This window comes from Balaenoptera acutorostrata, chromosome 7 (genome assembly GCF_949987535.1).
Source record: "Balaenoptera acutorostrata chromosome 7, mBalAcu1.1, whole genome shotgun sequence".
In the NCBI taxonomy this organism is placed as follows: Eukaryota; Metazoa; Chordata; class Mammalia; order Artiodactyla; family Balaenopteridae; genus Balaenoptera; species Balaenoptera acutorostrata.
Genome location: NC_080070.1, coordinates 77,614,603 through 77,634,328, shown reverse-complemented (window position 1 = coordinate 77,634,328; position 19,726 = coordinate 77,614,603). Strand labels below are relative to the sequence as shown.

The window sequence follows — 19,726 nt, the reverse complement described above, 5'->3', positions numbered from 1 at the left end:
GGACTCCGGGGGGCTCCAGAGTACAAACCCTTTCTGTGTCCCCTGTTTCTTGTTTGTAGGTTATAGGCTTCACTCAGCCTCCTTGACCTTCCCTGAGTTCCAAAGGGCAGATTCAAACAGTTGCTAATCAGGGAAGGGAGGGGATGCAAAAACAGGGGAGGAGCAGTCAAGTAGTGGTACAGCCTAGGAGCAGGGTCCTGGTTCCACCTCAAGGACTATTCATAACAATACCTTTGAGTTCTGCAGGAACTAAGGCCCCCACCCAGGTGCAGGATGTTAACTTCAGGCTGAGGGCAAGATTCCTGGAGCACTGCCCTGTTACCTCACTACCAATCGATCAGAAGAAAGTCACACACCCTGCAGCCCTCACCCCAAATTTTGCCTGCCTTTTCTGGGCCTGGCGATGACCATCCTGTTAGGCCTCCTGTTTGGCCCTTGTCTGCTTCAACTGCTTACAAGGTTCATCCCCCACAGGGTCCAACAGTTTCAGCTAAACTGCTGTTACTACAAGGATGAACGCCAGTTTCAGGCACAGAATACCTCAATTTAGATCAGGTAGAGAGAGACTTCTACTCGACTAGGCAGGACTACGCCAACTCTCAGCAGGAAGTAGTTACAGAAGAAAGAGACCTCCGCTCCAATTCCCAAGAATTATCTTGAGTATGAAGTCTCTCAGGGAGGAGTTGTTAGGGGAAACACTGAAACTGCCTGCCCTGGCCAGGCAACATAGTAACCACTTGCATGAGTTATCTTAAATAGGAGGTCCTGGTAAGGAATGCAGAACTAACAAGCTACTACCAACTGGAAGAACTCAGGAAAGGTCAAAAGGAGAGAGGAGACTCCAGTCTATATGTCCTGCCAACCTCCCAGAATCCCTCTCACTGGAATCCACCTTGGCTGAGCCATGCGTGCGCCACCAGGAAGGACCCCGAGCCAGAATGACTGGCCAGAGACAACCCAGAAACTAACCCCATTCCCATAAAACGAGACTGTGAGCCATGTGGTGGAGCAGTCCTCCTGGGTTCCTTTACCCTCCTGCTCTCCACCTGGGTGCCCCTTCCCAATAAAGTCTCTTGCTTTGTCAGCAAAAAATAAAATAAAAATAAACTCTTAGCAGAGAGCTCAAGTAAAACACAGGGGCCAATGCAACTTCCAGGAAATCCTGCTGAGATCTCAGGAACAAAGACAATATATTAATTTTAGTTTGAATGTACTGATTCATGGTGTGAGAATTAGCTCACTTACCTACAATTTCCATGTGTCAGTTAGGATTAGTGTCCATAGATAAGACTTGTTTTGACAACAACCAGCTAGGCAGGGTTTAGGAGTTATAAGTGACTCAATCCAAATCTGAAATGACTAAAGCAGTTCATATCATTTTATTCACATTTAAACTCCACAGGAGCCAGAGATGAAGTGTCATCTTCTATTCCAAGAATGAAGTCTTCAGGTAAGGTCTCAGGTGCTATCTGAGCTAACTGGTCATCATAAGAACGAAGGGTCCATAATTTCTCTAATTCATAGATTTCTCTGGTTTCTGGAAGCATCAAATGAATCACCATGCTGCCTATCAAGGACAGATAAGACTTACAATGAAGAAGCAGTTCATTTGCCTTTACCCTTGTGATCTCATAAACCTCTGTGACAGTAAGAACAGTGGTTCTCAAAGTGTGAACCCCAGATTAGCATTACCTGAGAACTTGTTAGAAATGCAAATTGTGGACACCATCCAGCAAAAATACCACAGAAGTGATGCTGTGCTTTTCTCAGTGCATCATACAGGAGGTATATGATATCAATTTGTAACATTACTTGTGATGGGTTTCGCTTGGGAGACAGTCCTCCAAGGGTATCATCACATTTCTGCACAGCCTGTGAGCAAAGCACCGACAGGCTTTTGTTCTGGACTATTATTTTTAAGGATGTTGGCAAATATTCTCAGAATTACTGTCTCCCTCTGGATCAAAGCGCAAGTGTGCTTACAGCAGTGGTTTTCAATCAGGGACATTTTTGATTTTCACAGTTGGGGGGGTGGAGAGGAGAAGGAGAACATCCTACAATACACAGAATATTCCTCCGCACCTGAATTACCTGGCCGAAAATGTTAATAGTGGCAAGGCTGACAAACCCTGACATACAGCCTTGGCCGAAAAAGTGTTTTCCACCAGAGCAAATGCAGGCCTGCTTCCTGCCCATTACAAAAGATGTGGATACCCTAATCTCAGGGTTCTTCTCGTGGAACTTTGTGTGCAGGTGCCATCTGGTCTTGTGTTGCTCAGGGACCCTGGTGCAAAAATGCTGCTTGATGCTGGCTACTGCTATTGCTGAGTAACAAACTGCTTCATCAAACCTTGACTAACTTGTTAGCTTACAGGTAAGATAAAATCTCAGACCCTTCACAGTTCTTCAGTTACTGTTTTTCCCTTTGTATTAACTATCTTTTGGGGAAATAATTTGAAACTATGCAAGCATTAATACCCAAATTTGTTAAATCTTTTCAAAATTCTAGTCCTCTGTTCTTGTCCTTCCCTGTGCCTAGAATGCCCTTCACCTTACCTGAGTTATTTACGGCCAAGGTTATGTGTACCCCAAGGTGCCTTCCACCACCACTAGGGGATCTCTCCCATGTTATCCATCCTGTTCTCCACCAGCTTTCTGACCTGTATGACAACTCACATACATACCATGTGAGATGAGGATTTCACATGTGAATAAGACCAACTAAGTTATAAGAAAACTTATTTTAGACACACTTCAAAAATTGTATGCGGAGATAAGAAACTGCTGTATAAAAAAATAAAATTCTAAAGTTAAAAAAAAATGTATGTGGAGAAACACTCAGATCTCAATCCTTTTACAACTGAAAATAGTTCAAGATTAGTGCAATATCAAATATTTATCTGTAGAATGTGCCAAAATAACTTACCAAAGTCCACACAGAGCCAGTCATCAGTGTCCTTCCCTTCGATCTTAACATGAGGCTCACTTTTACATTTCAGATATTTGTACTGAAAAAAACCAGATCACATGTTAAAGGGGAAGAGGATAGGGAAAATCTCTGTTCTTACTGAGGGTCTGGGGATATTTTTCTTGGGTCTTAATTTGGCAACTAGCTTATTCATTCCTCACAGCTACACCATGCCCCTTAATAACACAGGGAAACTATTTTCCCCCTTAAATCCTACCCACCTCCTACACCTCTCTCCTGAATCCTCCTGCCCAAACCCTTCTGACAGGGCCACCTCACTCATTTACCAAGGTGCCTCAGAGGCAGGCCTAAACTCTCTCAATATCCACTTCTCACATACATCATCCTTTCTGTCCATCCCAGCTTCCTTTCCCTCTCAGGGGAGACAGATGCTGCCTTCCTGTTTTAAGGCTAGGTCTTCTCAGTTCTAATGATTCCATCTCATCTACTTTCATGACAATGTTAATGGGATTTTATCATCCCATAATCTCTATTCCCAACAAATTCCATGAATAGTCTAAAACAACAAATACACTGTTAGAAAAAATACTATTACAAGACAAGGACATTATATAATGATAAAAGGGTCAACCAACCAAGATGACATAACAATTAGAAACATGCACCAAAAACCAGAGCTCCTAAATATATGAAACAAACACTGACAAAACTGAAGGGAGAAACAGATAGCAACCCAGTAATATAGGAGACTCAATACCCCATTTGCATTAATGGATGGAAGATCAATAAGGAAATAGAGAACTTGAACAACACTACAGACCAAGTGAACCTAATGGACATTAACAGAACATTCTACCCAACAACAGAATACACATTTTTCTCAAGTGCACATGGAACATTCTCCAGGATAGATCATACGTTAGGCAACAAAACAAGTCTTAATAAATTCAAAGATTAAACTCATATAAAGTATATTTTCTGATCACAATGAAATGAACTAGAAATCAACAGAAGTAAAACTAGAAAATCCACAAATATGCGGAAATCAAACAATTGTTTTATTACCTTAAACAACTGATCAAAGAAGAAATCACAAGGGAAATTAGAAAATATCTTGAGACAAATGAAGTTATAGAACGCAGTGAGAGCAGCAGTAAGAAGAAAATTTGTAGCTGTATATGCTTACATGAAAAAAATAGTTCCCAAATCAACAACATGAATTTATACCTTAAAGAACTAGGAAATGCACCATCAAAAAATCGACAAATAATAAATGCTAGAAAGGGTGTGGAGAAAAGGGAACCCTCTTGCACCGTTGGTGGGAATGTAAATTGATACAACCACTATGGAGAACAATATGGAGGTTCCTTAAAACACTAAAAACAGAATTACCATATGACCCAGCAATCCCACTCCTGGGCATATATCCAGAGAAAACCATAATTCAAAAAGACAGATGCACCCCAATGTTCACTGCAGCACTACTTACAACAGCCAAGACATGGAAGCAACTGAAATGTCCATAGAGAAGTGGATAAAAATGTAGTACATATATACAATGGAATATTACTCAGCCATAAAAAAAGAATGAAATAATGCTGTTTGCAGGAACATGGACCTAGAGATTATCAAACTGAGTGAAGTAAATGAGACAAATATCATATGATATCAGTTATATGTGGAATCTAAAAAAATGGTACAAATGAGCTTATTTACAAAACAAATAGTCACAGATACAGAAAACAAACTTATGGTTATTGAGGGGGGAGGGGGGATAAATTGGGAGATTGGGATAGACATATACTATAGATACTACTATATATAAAATATATAACTAATAAGAACCGACTGTAAGAATTAATAAGAGTATTGAGGGAACTCTACAATACTCTGTAATGACCTATATGAGAAAAGAATCTAAAAAAGAGTGGATAAATGTATATGTATAACTGATTCACTTTGCTGTACAGCAGAAACTAACAACACTGTAACTCAACTATACTCCAATAAAAATTAATTTAAATAAATAAATAAATGCTGGAGAGGGTGTGGAGAAAAGGGAACTCTCCTACAGTGTTGGTGGGAATGTAAATTGGTACAGCCACTATGGAGAACAGTATGGGGGTTCCTCAAAAAACTAAATACAGAACTACCATATGAGGGACTTCCCTGGCAGTCCAGTGGTTAACACTATGCAGGGGTGTGGCTTCAACCCCTGGGTGGGGAACTAAGATCCTGCACACCATGCGGCATGGTCAAAAAACCTACCTTAAGAGATATAGATAGATATAGATACAGATATAGATATAGATAGATATATAGATATAGATGTATATAGAACTACCATATGATCCAGCAAGCCCACTCCTGGCCATATATCCAGAGAAAACCATAATTCAAGAAGACACATCCATCCCAATGTTCACTGCAGCACTATTTACAATAGCCAAGACATGGAAGCAACCTAAATGTCCTTTGACAGACGAGTGGATAAAGAAGATGTGGTACATATATACAATAGAATATTACTCAGCCATAAAAAAGAAAGAAATAATGCCATTTGCAGCCACATGGATGGACCTAGAGATTATCATACTAAGTGAAGTCAGACAGACAAAGACAAGTATCATGATATTGCTTATATGTGGACTCTAAAAAAAATGGTACAAATCAACTTATTTACAAAGCAGAAATAGAGTCACAGATGTAGAAAACAAACTTATGGTTACCAGGGGGGAAAAGCGGGGGAGGCGGGCGGGGGTGGACAAATTGGGAGATTGGGATTCATACATACACACTACTATATATAAAATAGATAACTAGTAAGGACCTACTGTATAGCACAGGGAACTCTACACAATACTCTGTAATGATCTATATGGGAAAAGAATCTAAAAAAGAGTGGATATATGTATAACTGGTTCACTTTGCTGTATACCTGAAACTAACACAACACTGTAAATCAACTATAGTCCAATAAATATTATAAAATAAAAAGAACCAGGAAATGAAGAACTAATTAAACTTAAAGCTGGCAGAAGGAAGAAGTCAATGACCAAATTAAAACAAAATAGACAAAAATCAATGAAACCAAGATTTCGTTTTTCAAAAAGATCAACAAAATTGACCAATAAGCCCCCAAATAACTAAAATCAGAAATGAGTGAGGAGACATTAGAGACAAAACAAACTGGAAAACCCAGAATAAATGGACAAATTCCTAGAAACACACAACCTACCAAGACTGCATCATGAAGAAACAGAAAGTATGAATAGCCCTATTCAATAACAGCAACAGGATTAAGTCATGAATCAAAAACCTCCCAACACAATTGTATCTCAAAAGAAAGGGTCGGGTATGGAGAAAAGAACACACAGAGAAGAAGGAAGGAAAAAACCTCCCAACAAAGGAAAGACCTGGACCACACAGCTTCTTCACTGGTGAATTCTACCAAATACTTAAACATAAGCTGACATCAAATTTTGCTAAAACTCTTCCAAAAAAACTGAAGAGGAGGGAACACTTCCTAACTTATTCTATGGGAGTAGCATTAACCTGATACCAAGACCAGACAAAGACCCTATAAAAAAAACTACAGACCAATATCCTTGATGAATACTGATAGAAAGATCCTGAACGAAATATTAGCAAACCTAATTGAATACCGCATTCAAAGAATTATATATCAACACCACATGGGATTTATTCCTGGAATGTAAGGATGATTCCACATGAAAAAAATCAATGTAGGGACTTCCCTGGTGGCACAGTGGTTAGGAATCCACCTGCCAAGGCAGGGGACATGGGTTCGAGCCCTGGTCTGGCAAGATCCCACATGCCATGGAGCAACTAACCCCGAGCGCCACAAGTCCTAGAGTCTGTGCTCTAGAGCCCATGAGCCACAACTGCTGAGCCCACGTGCCACAATTACTGAAGCCCAAGCGCCTAGAGCCTGTGCTCCACAACGAGAGAAGCCACCGCAATGAGAAGCCTGCACACTGCAACAAAGAGTAGCCCCCACTTGCCACTACTAGAAACAGCCCGTGCACAGCAACGAAGACCCAACACAGCCAAAAATAAATTAATTGAAAAAACCAATGTAATAAACCACATTAACAAAATGAAAGACGAAAACCACAGGATCATCTCAAATTTATGCAGAAAAAGCATTTGACAAAGTTCAATACCCTTTCATGATAAAAACACAACACAGATAAGGAAAAAAAAAAAAAAAAACCTACCTTAAGGTAATAAAGGCCATACATGAAGAGCCCACGGCGATTAGCTATCATCATACTTGATGGCAAAAAACTGAAAGTTTTTCCTCTCAGATCAGGAAAAACACAAGAATGCCCACTTTTGCCACCTTCTATTCAACACAGTACTGGAAGTTCTAGCCATGGCAATTAGAGCAAGGGAAAAGAAAAGAAAAAAGTAACAAAATTGGAAAGGAAGAAATAAAATTGTCTCAGTTTGCAGATGACATGATCTTTATACATAGAAAACCCTAGGGCTTCCCTGGTGGCGCAGTGGTTAAGAATCTGCCTGCCAACGCAAGGGACATGGGTTCGAGCCCTGGCCCAGGAAGATCCCACATGCTGCAGAGCAACTAAGCCCGTGCGCCACAACTACTGCGCCTGCACTCTAGAGCCTGCGAGCCACAACTACTGAAGCCTGCAGGCCTAGAGCCCGTGCTCCGCGACAAGAGAAGCCACCGCAATGAGAAGCCTGCGCACAACAAAGAGTAGCCCCTGCTCGCCGCAACTAGAGAAAGCCTGCAGGCAGCAACGAAGACCCAACACAGCCCAAAATAAATAAATTTATTTATTTATTTATTTTTTTTAAAAAAGAAAAGAAAACCCTAAAGATTGCACCCAAAAAAACCTGTTAGAAAAAATGAATTCAGCAAAGCTGTAGGATATTAGATCAAAACCCCAAAATCAGTTGCGTTTCTGTACACTTAATAAGGAACCTGAAAAGAAAATTAAGAAAACAATTAGGGAACTTCCCTGGTGGCACAATGGTTAAGAACCCGCCTGCCAATGCAGGGGACATGGGTTCGAGCCCTGGTCTCAGAAGGTTCCACATACCGCGGAGCAGCTACGTCCATGCGCCACAACTACTGAGCCTGTGCTCTAGAGCCTGCGAGCCCCAACTACTGAGCCTGCATGCCACAGCTACTGAAGCCCGTGCGCCTAGAGCCTGTGCTCCACAACAAGAGAAGCCACCGCAATGAGAAGCCTGCACACCACAACGAAGAGTAGCCCACTCACTGCAACCAGAGGAAGCCTGCGTGCAGCAACGAAGACCCAACTCAGCCATCAATAAATAAATTTTTTTAAAAAAGAAAATATTTCTATTTACAATAGAATCAAAACGGATAAAATACTTAGAAATAAACATAACCATGGAAGCAAAACTCGCACGATGAAAACTAGAAAGCGTTGCAAAGGTGCCACCAATAAGCAGACACTCTGTATCCATGAATTGGAACACAATATTGTTAAGACTTTACTTACAGATTCAATACAATCTCTATCAAAATCCCAGTGACTTTTTTTTGTACAAATAGAAAAATCCATCCTAAAATTTATATGTAATCTAAAGAGACCCCAAATAGCCAAAAACAATCTTGAAAGGGAAGAGCACAGTTGAAGAGCTCAAGCTTCCTGATTTAAAAACTTACTACAAAGCTACAGTAATCAAAACAGTGATTAAGATAAACTTATAGACCACTGGAATAAAATAAAGAGCCCATATGGTCAAATGATTTTTCAACAAGGGTGCCAAGTCAATTCAATAGGGAAAGGCAGTCCTTTCAACAAATGGTGCTGGGAAAACTAGATTATCTACATGCAAGAGAATGAAGTTGGAGTCTTTATCTGACACCATCTACAAAAACTAACTGAATACCAAAGACCTAAACATGAAACCTAAAACTATAAAATTCTTAGAAGAAAACACAGTGGATAAGATTGGTTCAAGATGGTGGAGTAGAAGGACGTGCGCTCACTCCCTCTTGCGAGAGCACCAGAATCACAACTAACTGCTGAACAATCATCACCGGGAAGACACTGGAACTCACCAAAAAAGATACCCCACATCCAAAGACAAAGGAGAAGCCACAATGAGACGGTGGGAGGGGCACACTCACAATAAAATCAAATCCCATAACTGCTGGGTGGGTGACTCACAAACTGGAGAACACTTATACCACAGAAGTCCACCCACTGGAGTGAAGGTTCTGAGCCCCACGTCAGGCTTCCCAACCTGGGGGTCCGGCAACGGGAGGAGGAACTCCTAGAGAACCAGACTTTGAAGGCTAGTGGGATTTGATTGCAGGACTCCAACAGGACTGAGGGGAACAGAGACTCCACTCTTGGAGGGCACACACAAAGTAGTGTGCGCATCGGGACCCAGGGGAAGGAGCAGTGACCCCATAGGACACTGAATCAGACCTACCTGCCAGTGTTGGAGGGTCTCCTGCAGAGGCGGGGGTGGCTGTGGCTCACCGTGGGGACAAGGACACTGGCAGCAGAAGTTCTGGGGAGTACTTCTTGGTGTGAGCCCTCCCGGAATCCGCCATTAGCCCCACCAAAGAGCTGGGTAGGCTCCAGTGTTGGGTCCCCTCAGGCCAAAGAACCAACAGGGAGGGAAACCAGCCCCACCCATCAGCAGACAAGCGGATTAAAGTTTTACTGAGCTCTGCCTACCAGAGCAACACCCAGCTCTACCCACCACCAGTCCCTCCCATCAGGAAACTTGCACAAGCCTCTTAGATAGCCTCATCCACCAGAGGGCAGACAGCAAAAGCAAGAAGAACTACAATCCTGCAGCCTGTGGAACAAAAACCACAGTCACAGAAAGATAGACAAGATGAAAAGGCAGAGGGCTATGTACCAGATGAAGGAACAAGATAAAACCCCAGAAAAACAACTAAATGAAGTGCAGATAGGAAACCATCCAGAAAAAGAATTCAGAATAACGATAGTGAAGATGATGCAGGACCTCAGAAAAAGAATGGAGGCAAAGATCGAGAAGATGCAAGAACTGTTTAACAAAGACCTAGAAGAATTAAAGAATAAACAAACAGAGATAAACAATACAATAATTGAAATGAAAAATACACTAGAGGGAACCAATAGCAGAATAACTGAGGCAGAAGAACGGATAAGTGACCTGGAAGACGGAATGGTGGAATTCACTGCCATGGAACAAAATAAAGAAAAAAGAATGAAAAGAAATGAAGACAGCCTAAGAGACCTCTGGGACAACATTAAACGCAACAACATTCACATCATAGGGGTCCCAGAAGGAGAAGAGACAGAGAAAGGAGCCGAGAAAAGATTTGAAGAGATTGTAGTTGAAAACTTCCCTAACATGGGAAAGGAAATAGCCATCCAAGTCCAAGAAGCACAGAGAGTCCCAGGAAAGATAAACCCAAGGAGAAACACACCGAGACACATGGTAATCAAATTGACAAAAATTAAAGACAAAAATTATTGAAAGCAACAAGGGAAAAATGACAAAAAACATACAAGGGAACTCCCATAAGGTTAACAGCTGATTTCTCAGCAGACACTCTACAAGCCAGAAGGGAGTGGCATGATATATTTCAAGTGATGAAAGGGAATAACCTACAACCAAGACTACTCTACCCAGCAAGGATCTCACTGAGATTCCATGGAGAAATCAAAAGCTTTACAGACAAGCAAAAGAGAATTCAGCACCACCAAACCAACTCTACAACAAATGCTAAAGGAACTTCTCTAAGTGGGAAACACAAGAGAAGAAAAGGACCTACAAAAACAAACCCATAACAATTAAGAAAATGGTAATAGGAACACACATATCAATAATTACCTTAAACATGAACGGATTAAATGCTCCAACCAAAAGACACAGGCTTGCTGAATGGATACAAAAACAAGACCCATATATATGCTGTCTACAAGAGACTCACTTCAAATGTAGGGACACATACAAAGTGAAAGTGAGGGGATAGAAAAAGATATTCCATGCAAATGGAAATCAAAAGAAAGCTGGAATAGCAATACTCATATCAGATAAAACAGACTTTAAAATAAAGAATGTTATAAGAGACAAGGACACTACATAATGATCAATGGATCAATCCAAGAAAAAGATATAACAATTATAAATATATATGCACCCAACACAGGAGCACCTCAATACATTAGGCAACTGCTAACAGCTATAAAAGAGGCAATCGACAGTAACACAATAATAGTGGGGGACTTTAACACCTCACTTACACCAGTGGACAGATCATCCAAACAGAAAATTAATAAGGAAACACAAGGTTTAAATGACACAAAAGACCAGATAGATTTCATTGATATTTATAGGACATTCCATCCAAAAACAGCAGATTACACTTTCTTCTCATGTGCACACGGACAATTCTCCAGGAAAAATCACATCTTGGGTCACAAATCAAGCCCCAGTAAATTTAAGAAAACTGAAATCATATTAAGCATCTTATCTGACCACAAAGCTATGAGATTAGAAATCAATTACAGGGAAAAAAACGTAAAAAACAAACACATGGAGGTTAAACAATACGTTACTAAATAACCAAGAGATCACTGAAGAAATCAAAGAGGAAATCAAAAAATACCTAGAGACAAATTACAATGAAAACACGATGATCCAAAACCTATGGGATGCAGCAAAAGCAGTTCTAAGAGGGACGTTTATAGCAATACAATCCTACCTCAAGAAACAAGAAAAATCTCAAACTAACCATACACCTAAAGGAACTAGAGAAAGAAGAACAAACAAAACCCAAAGTTAGCAGAAGGAAAGAAATCATAAAGTTCAGAGCAGAAATAAATGAAACAGAAACAAAGAAAACAATAGCAAAGATCAATAAAACTGAAAGCTGGTTCTTTGAGAAGATAAACAAAATTGATAAACCATTAGCCAGACTCATCAAGAAAAAGAGGGAGAGGACTCAAATCAATAAAACTAGAAACAAAAAGGAGAAGTTACAACAGACACCGCAGAATTACAGACCACCCTGAGAAACTACTACAAGCAACTCTATGCCAATAAATTGGACAAGCTGGAAGAAATGGAGAAATTCTTGGAAAGGTATAACCTTCCAAGACTGAACCAGGAAGAAATAGAAAATATGAATAGACCAATCACAAGTAATGAAATTGAAACTGTGATTAAAAATCTTCCAACAAACAGAAGTCCAGGACCAGATGGCTTCACAGGTGAATTCTATCAAACATTTAGAGAAGAGCTAACATCCATCCTTCTCAAACTCTTCCAAAAAATTTCAGAGGAAGGAACACTCCCAAACTCACTCTATGAGGCCACCATCACCCTGATACCAAAACCAGACAAAGGCACTACAAAAAAAGAAAATTACAGACCAATATCACTGATGAATATAGATGCCAAAATCCTCAACAAAATACTAGCAAACAGAATCCAACAACACATTAAAAGGATCATACACGACAATCAAGTGGGATTTATCCCAGGGATACAAGGATTCTTCAGTATATGCAAATCAATCAATGTGATATACCATATTAACAAACTGAAGAATAAAAACCATATGATCATCACAATAGATGCACAAAAAGCTTTTGACAAAATTCAACACCCATTTATGATAAAAACTCTCCAGAAAGTGGGCACAGAGGGAATCTACCTCAACATAATACAGGCCATATATGACAAACCCACAGCAAACATCATTCTCAATGGTGAAAAACTGAAAGCATTTCCTCTAAGATCAGGAACGAGACAAGGATGTCCACTCTCGCCACTATTATTCAACATAGTTTTGGAAGTCCTAGCCACGACAATCAGAGAAGAAAAAGAAATAAAAGGAATACAAATTGGAAAAGAACAAGTAAAACTGTCACTGTTTGCAGATGACGTGACACTATACATAGAGAATCCTAAAGATGCCACCAGAAAACTACTAGAGCTAATCAATGAATTTGGTAACGTAGCAAGATACAAAATTAATGCACAGAAATCTCTTGCATTCCTATACACTAATGATGAAAAATCTGAAAGAGAAATTAAGGAAACACTCCCATTTACCATTGCAACAAAAAGAATAAAATACCTAGGAATAAACCTGACTAGGGAGATAAAAGACCTGTATGCAGAAAACTATACGACACTGATGAAAGAAATTAAAGATGATACAAACGGAGAGATATACCATGTTCTTAGATTGGAAGAATCAATATTGTGAAAATAACTATACTACCCAAAGCAATCTACAGATTCAATGCAATACCTATCAAATTACCAATGGCATTTTTTACAGAACTAGAACAAATCATCTTAAAATTTGTATGCAGACACAAAAGACCCCGAATAGCCAAATCAGTCTTGAGGGAAAAAGATGGAGCTGAAGGAATCAGACTCCCTCCAGACTATACTACAAAGTTACAGTAATCAAAACCATATGGTACTGGCACAAAGACAGAAATATAGATCAATGGAACAGGATAGAAAGCCCAGAGATAAACCCACACACATATGGTCACCTTATCTTTGATAAAGGAGGCAAGCATATACAGTGGAGAAAAGACAGTCTCTTCAATAAGTGGTGCTGGGAAAATTGGACAGGTACACATAAAAGTATGAAATTAGAACACTCCGTAACACCATACACAAAAATAAACTCAAAATGGATTAGAGACCTAAATGTAAGACTGGACAGTATAAGACTCTTAGAGGGGGCTTCCCTGGTGGTGCAGTGGTTAAGAATCCGCCTGCCAATGCAGGGGACACGGGTTCGAGCCCTGGGCCGGGAAGATCCCACATGCCGCAGAGCAACTAAGGCCATGCGCCACAACTACTGAGCCTGCGCTCTAGAGCCCACGAGCCACAACTACTGAAGCCTGTGTGCCTAGAGCCCATGCTCAGCAACCAAAGAAGCCACCGCAATGAGAAGCCCACGCACTGCAACACCGCAACTAGAGAAAGCCAGCAAGCAGCCATAAATAAATTAATTAATTAAAAAAAAAAAAAAAACTCTTAGAGGAAAACATAGGAAAAACGCTCTTTGACATAAATCACAGCAAGATCTTTTTTGATCCACCTCCTAAAGTAATGGAAATAAAAACAAAAATAAACACATAGGACTTAATGAAACTTAAAAACTTTTGCAAAGCAAAGGAAACTACAAACAAGATGAAAAGACAACCCTCAGAATGGGAAAAAATATTTGCAAACGAATCAACGGACAAAGGACTAATCTCCAAAATATATAAACAGCTCATGCAGCTCAATATTAAAATACAAACAACCCAATCCAAAAATGGGCAGAAGACCTCAATAGACATTTCTCCAAAGAAGACATACAGATGGCCAAGAAGCACATGAAAAGCTGCTCAGCATCACTAATTATTAGAGAAATGCAAATCAAAACTACAATGAGGTATCACCTCACATTGGTTATAATGGGCATTATCAGAAAATCTACAAACAACAAATGCTGGAGAGGGTGTGGAGAAAAGGGAACCCTCTTGCACTGTTGGTGGGAATGTAAATTGATACAGGCACTATGGAGAACAGTATGGAGGTTCCTTAAAAAACTAAAAATAGAATTACCGTATGACCCAGCAATCCCACTACCGGGCATATACCCAAAGAAAACCATAATTCAAAAAAGACACATGCACCCCAATGTTCATTACAGCACTACTGACAATAGCCAAGACATGGAAGCAACCTAAATGCCCATCAACAGACGAATGCATAAAGAAGATGTGGTACATATATACAATGGAATATTACTCAGCCATTAAAAGGAACGAAATTGGGTCATTTGTAGAGACGTGGATGGAGCTAGAGACTGGCATACAGAGTGAAGTAAGTCAGAAAGAGAAAAACAAATATCGTATATTAACGCATATATGTGGAATCTAGAAAAATGGTACAGATGAACTGGTTTGCAGGGCAGAAACAGAGACACAGATGTAGAGAACAAACGTTATGGACACGAAGGAGGGAAAGTGGCGGGGGCAGGTGGTGGTGTGATGAATTGGGAGAGTGGGATTGACATATATATACTAATATGTATAAAATGGATAACTAATAAGAACGTGCTGTATAAAAATATAAAATTCTAAAATTCAAAAAAATAAAAATAAATAAAGTAATCCCCCCCCCCAAAAAAAAGAAGAAAACACAGTGGAAAAGCTTCATGACATTGGATTTGGCAATGATTTCTTGGATATGAGACCAAAAGCAAAAGCAGAAAAATTTAAAACTTTGGTGCATCAAAGGACACAATCAACAGAGTAAGAAGGCACCTACAGAATGGCAGAAAATATTTGCACATCACATAGATGATACGGGATTTATATCCAGAATATACAGAGAACTCCTACAACTTCACAATAAAAAAACAAACTCGATTAAAACATGGGCAAAGGACCTGAATAGGCATTTCTCCAAATGTACACAAATGGCTAATAACCATGAGAAAAGATGCTCAACATCACTAATTTAGGGAAATGCAAATCAAAACCACAAGGTACCACTTCAGGCTCATTAGGATTACTATCAATATTATTAACAAACCAGAAAATAACGAAAATAACAAGTAGTGAGCATGTGGAGAAACTGGAACACTTGTGCACTGCTGGTGGGAATGTAAAGTGGTGCAGCTACTGTGTAAAAGTGTGATGGTTCCTCAAAAAATTAAACACAGAATTACCATGATCTGGCAATTCCACTTATGAAATTAAATAAAAGCAGGGATCTGAACAGATATTTCTACACTCATGTTTATAGCAGCATTATTCACAATGGCCAAAATGTGGAAGCAATCCAAATGCCCACCAATGGGTGAATAAGATAAAATGTGGTATATACATACATTAAAATATTCAGTCTTAAAAAGAAGGAAATTCTGACACATGCTACAACACAGATGAACCTTGAAAAATATTATGCTAAGTGAAATAAGCCAGTCACAAAAGGAAAATTAGAGTATGATTCCGCTCAAGGAGGTACTTATTAGTGTAGTGAAATTCACAGAGACAGAAAGCAGTATGGTGGACGCCAGAGGCTGGGGGAAGGAAGAATGGGAAGTTATTGTTTAATGTGTACAGTTTTTTGCAAGATGAAAAAAGAAAAACGTTCTGGAGATGGATAGTGGTAATGGTTGCACAGCAATGTGAATGTAATTAACGTCACTTAACTGAACACCTAAAAATGGCTAAAATGTTCAGTTTTGTCATGTATATTTTACCACAAACAAGAACAAAACTTTCTTGACCTTGCATTTTTCTCCCTCATCTAAAATTTTTGCAAAAGGAATTTCTGTTCCCCTCCCTTGCTCTTCCACAGAAACTTTCTCTGAAAAATCTCTCATTCTTTTTATATCTCCAAGTCCAATGGTCATTTCTAAGTCTTACTTACTCTGTCTTACTATTACATCTGACAGAGACCCTAGGATCCTGCCTTTTAACTTCTCCATGCCCTCCTAGTTCTCTTAGTCTCTCCAACTACCCCCTCTTTTTGAATCTTCCTTTGTTCTGCCATGTTGCACCAGGGTTTTGTTCTCAGTCCCCTATTTTACCACCCTTCTCTAGGCAATCCCAGCTATTCTTTTCGTCTTAACTGTCCCCTCTCTGACCAATTTTCAACAGGGTGAAAGAAGTATGTTCCCCTCTAGAGTGGTATCAGAATCAGCTTCCAAGTACACTTTCTTCCTCATTCTGATTCCTATTCAGTCTAGTTGGAAAATGAACTGCCTTCTGTTTCCTCAACTAGACCTGTGAATTTGGAGGGCAAGAACTGATCTTTTTCATTTTTGTCTTCCCAATACCCAGCACCGTGCCTGGGAACACTGGACATGCTCAAACATTTGAATTAAACTCTAGGCCAGCACTACCCAATAGAAGTTTCTGCAACTATGGAAATGTTTTATATTTGTGTCCAGTATGGTAGCCATTAGCCACATACGGCCACCAAGCACCTGAAATGTGGCTAGTACAACTGAAGAACTGAATTTTTAGTTTTATTTTATAATTACATAGCCACATGGTGCTAGTGGGTGTCACACTGGATAGTTTTGCTCTAGAAATCCCTCTGGGTTATACTGTCTTCTAGCCTGCCTCAGGTAGTTTTTTTTTGTATTATTTTTTTTGTCACAAGAGACAAGGATGTAAAATATCCTGACCCACTAAGGCTAGATATTGGTCCCCATAACTTTCACTATCAACGAACATAAAACACTCACGCAAATTCTAAAAATCTGGGCTTCTTATATAATCTTATGTGAAGGGTTGTTTTTAAATGTTGCTCTTCCACCTGATGCATTGACACTATTCCATTAAGTTAAAGGTTCCAAAGAAAAAGAAAGCATCCTACCATTTTCACAATGTAGTAGGCCATGGCATGTAAGTGTCGAGTGGAAGTTCCACTACCAATTACAAAGTAATCTGTATATTCCATTTCTGGAGGAACCTTGATGACACAAATGTCTCTTGCATTTTCTTGCCTCAGAAGTGAAACCAGCATATCGATGTCAAACTTGGGACCAGTATGATCTGAAATGCATAAAGATTTGCTTGTGTCAGATGGCCAAGTAAAGACAGACACGATATGCACCCAGAGATGCGGGCAGCTGACAGCGAAACTGCTCCGCCATGAAGGTGTTCAGGCCTCCTGGAAGTTGAAGCTGGGCACTGCTTTCATACAGCACTGCTCAACTTATGGGAAGGGTGCGCAGGTCACAGACAGCCACCACACACATCCTTTCCCATTAGCACATGCAAGAACCACCAGACATCAGCAACAATGGCTTTCTGTTCTAGTACCTGAGGAAATGAGTAACACAGCTGAAGCAGAGAACTGCTATACAAAGAGAGGAAAACAGGAATTCCCTGGTGGCGCAGTGGTGGGGAGTCCACCTGCCAATGCAGGGGACACGGGTTCGAGCCCTGGTCCGGGAAGATCCCACATGCTGCGGAGCAACTAAGCCCATGCACCACAACTGCTGAGCCTACGCTCTAGAGCCTGCGAGCCACGGCTGCTAAGCCCGTGCGCTACAGCTACTGAGGGCCGCGTGACTAGAGCCCGTGCTCTGCAACAAGAGAAGCCACAGCAGTGAGAAGGCCGCGCACCCCAACAAAGAGTATCCCCCGCTCGCCGCAACTAGAGAAAGCCCATGCGGAGCAACAAAGACCCAACACAGCCAAAAAAAAAAAGGTTAATAATAATAATTTTAAAAAAAGAGAGGAAAACAGGAGCACCATTTGGGGAGGTGGTAATATCTTGGGGCATATTAAATTGAATTCCAGCCATAAAGGGTCACAGAATTAGAACTGTGAACTGGAAGGGCTCTTGGGTAGTATCTGTCCACAACCTTCATTTGAGAGATAAGCTCAGAACTAGCTGACTAAGTGTGTGGCCCCAAATCTACCAATCCGAGGGTTAAAATTTTAACAGCAGTTCTCATTTTGAACTCTCAAGATTTTCTTACGATGCCAGTTGGGTTATGTAACAACTGTTATCTGTGAAAGCCGTTTTTTGTTTTTTTTTTTTCCTCTAGAGATTTAGATATTCAGCTCTTCACCCTGGTGTATTACAGCCTGTGGACTTAACAGCTCTCTCCAGTTCTAAAGCTCACTCCCAGGGCCCTAGTAGCTAACCTCTCCCTCTCATACTTTATCCTTTCACAGGTGTGATCTGTTTACCACCTCTCAAGTTTCTAAAAGCTTACAATACTTAGAGGCTCTTAAATTGGCCCCATCTCCTATTAGCGCTTCTTACGCACCCCTGAGCCCCCAGACCCTGGCTCTTCCTCAGAATCCTCACGCCCCAACACTCCCGACAAGTCCATTTCTCGGAACCCTAGACAGAGTGTTAAGGGGGATGAGGACGGTGAGGTTGTGATGCCAAGGGTCCGACGTGGCCGTTCGGACAGACGCCTGGGGTTTGGGAGACTTCAGTCCATCTCTTGATCTCACTGTGAAATGCAAAGTTGGTGCCGACAACCTTTGCAGTCCCTTCCAGTTCTGCTCTGTAGGAGTTTTGTGACCCCACGAGAAATGCAAAAAGAGAGGAACTCAGCCTCCTTAGCTGGGACCCGTCTCCCTCCTCCTCGCCCGTACCTGCGGTGCCTGACTCCGGGCGCCCCTCGCCGGCGGTTCCCTCAGCCCGCTCCTCCAGGCCCGGCCCGCCGTGCAGGCCGCGCGCTCGGTCGTGGGCCGGGCAGACCCTGCCGAGCGTCGGTCCCACCGGAAGCCGCCCCACGGACAGCAGCCGAAGCCGGAGCCCCGCGGCCGCCGCGGGCCACGCTCCCGGGGAGAAAGCCCGGCGCCATAGCAGCGCCCCGAGCCGCAGCGCCACGCAACCCCACGGCCCCATCGCCGTCGCCACGCGTCGACTCACGAGGCGGGGCTTAATGGGGCTCGGGCGGGCCTGCGGCTTCCCATAGGCCAGGTCGACGCGCCAGGGCTTGGAAAATTGACGTCAGGAGCGTGGGCGTGGCCAGGGCCCGAAGGTGGGGCCGTGGGCGGAGAGGGAGGAGAAGGGTAACCCGACAGTGACCCGGAAGAATTTAGGGATTAGGGATTAGGTTTTGTAGGCGTCCGAGGACTGGGATATCACTACTCACCTTGCGTCTCCCTGCACCGTACTGACGCACTGTGTCTTCCTTGAATTGTTCTTATTTTTCCTTGATGGTTCCGTTCACTGGAATGTAAACAGCATGAAGGCAGAAATTTTTGTTTTTATCTGTTCTCTCCACAGCACCTAAAGCTGAAAGTACGGAAG

At 41.3% G+C, this 19,726-nt stretch overlaps 1 protein-coding gene across 3 annotated transcripts; it reads right to left on the bottom strand.

Moving 5' to 3' along the window:
* Positions 1-1,356: 1,356 nt before the first annotated feature.
* Positions 1,357-19,343, bottom strand: MALSU1 (mitochondrial assembly of ribosomal large subunit 1). 3 transcript variants are annotated; one of them, XR_009008854.1, is made up of 5 exons: positions 19,063-19,343; positions 17,318-17,496; positions 2,927-3,008; positions 2,557-2,671; positions 1,357-1,567 (listed from the first exon to the last, which is right to left on the bottom strand). XR_009008854.1 is itself a non-coding variant. In XM_007198716.2 (4 exons), the coding sequence occupies exons 1-4, from the start codon at positions 19,316-19,318 to the stop codon at positions 1,380-1,382; spliced, it is 705 nt and encodes a 234-aa protein (XP_007198778.1). In that variant the 5' UTR covers positions 19,319-19,343; the 3' UTR covers positions 1,357-1,379. The 3 variants fall into 3 exon arrangements, 1 of the variants encoding a protein (XP_007198778.1); XR_009008855.1 differs by lacking the exon at positions 1,357-1,567 and adding an exon at positions 1,596-1,872; XM_007198716.2 differs by lacking the exon at positions 2,557-2,671.
* Positions 19,344-19,726: the final 383 nt, after the last annotated feature.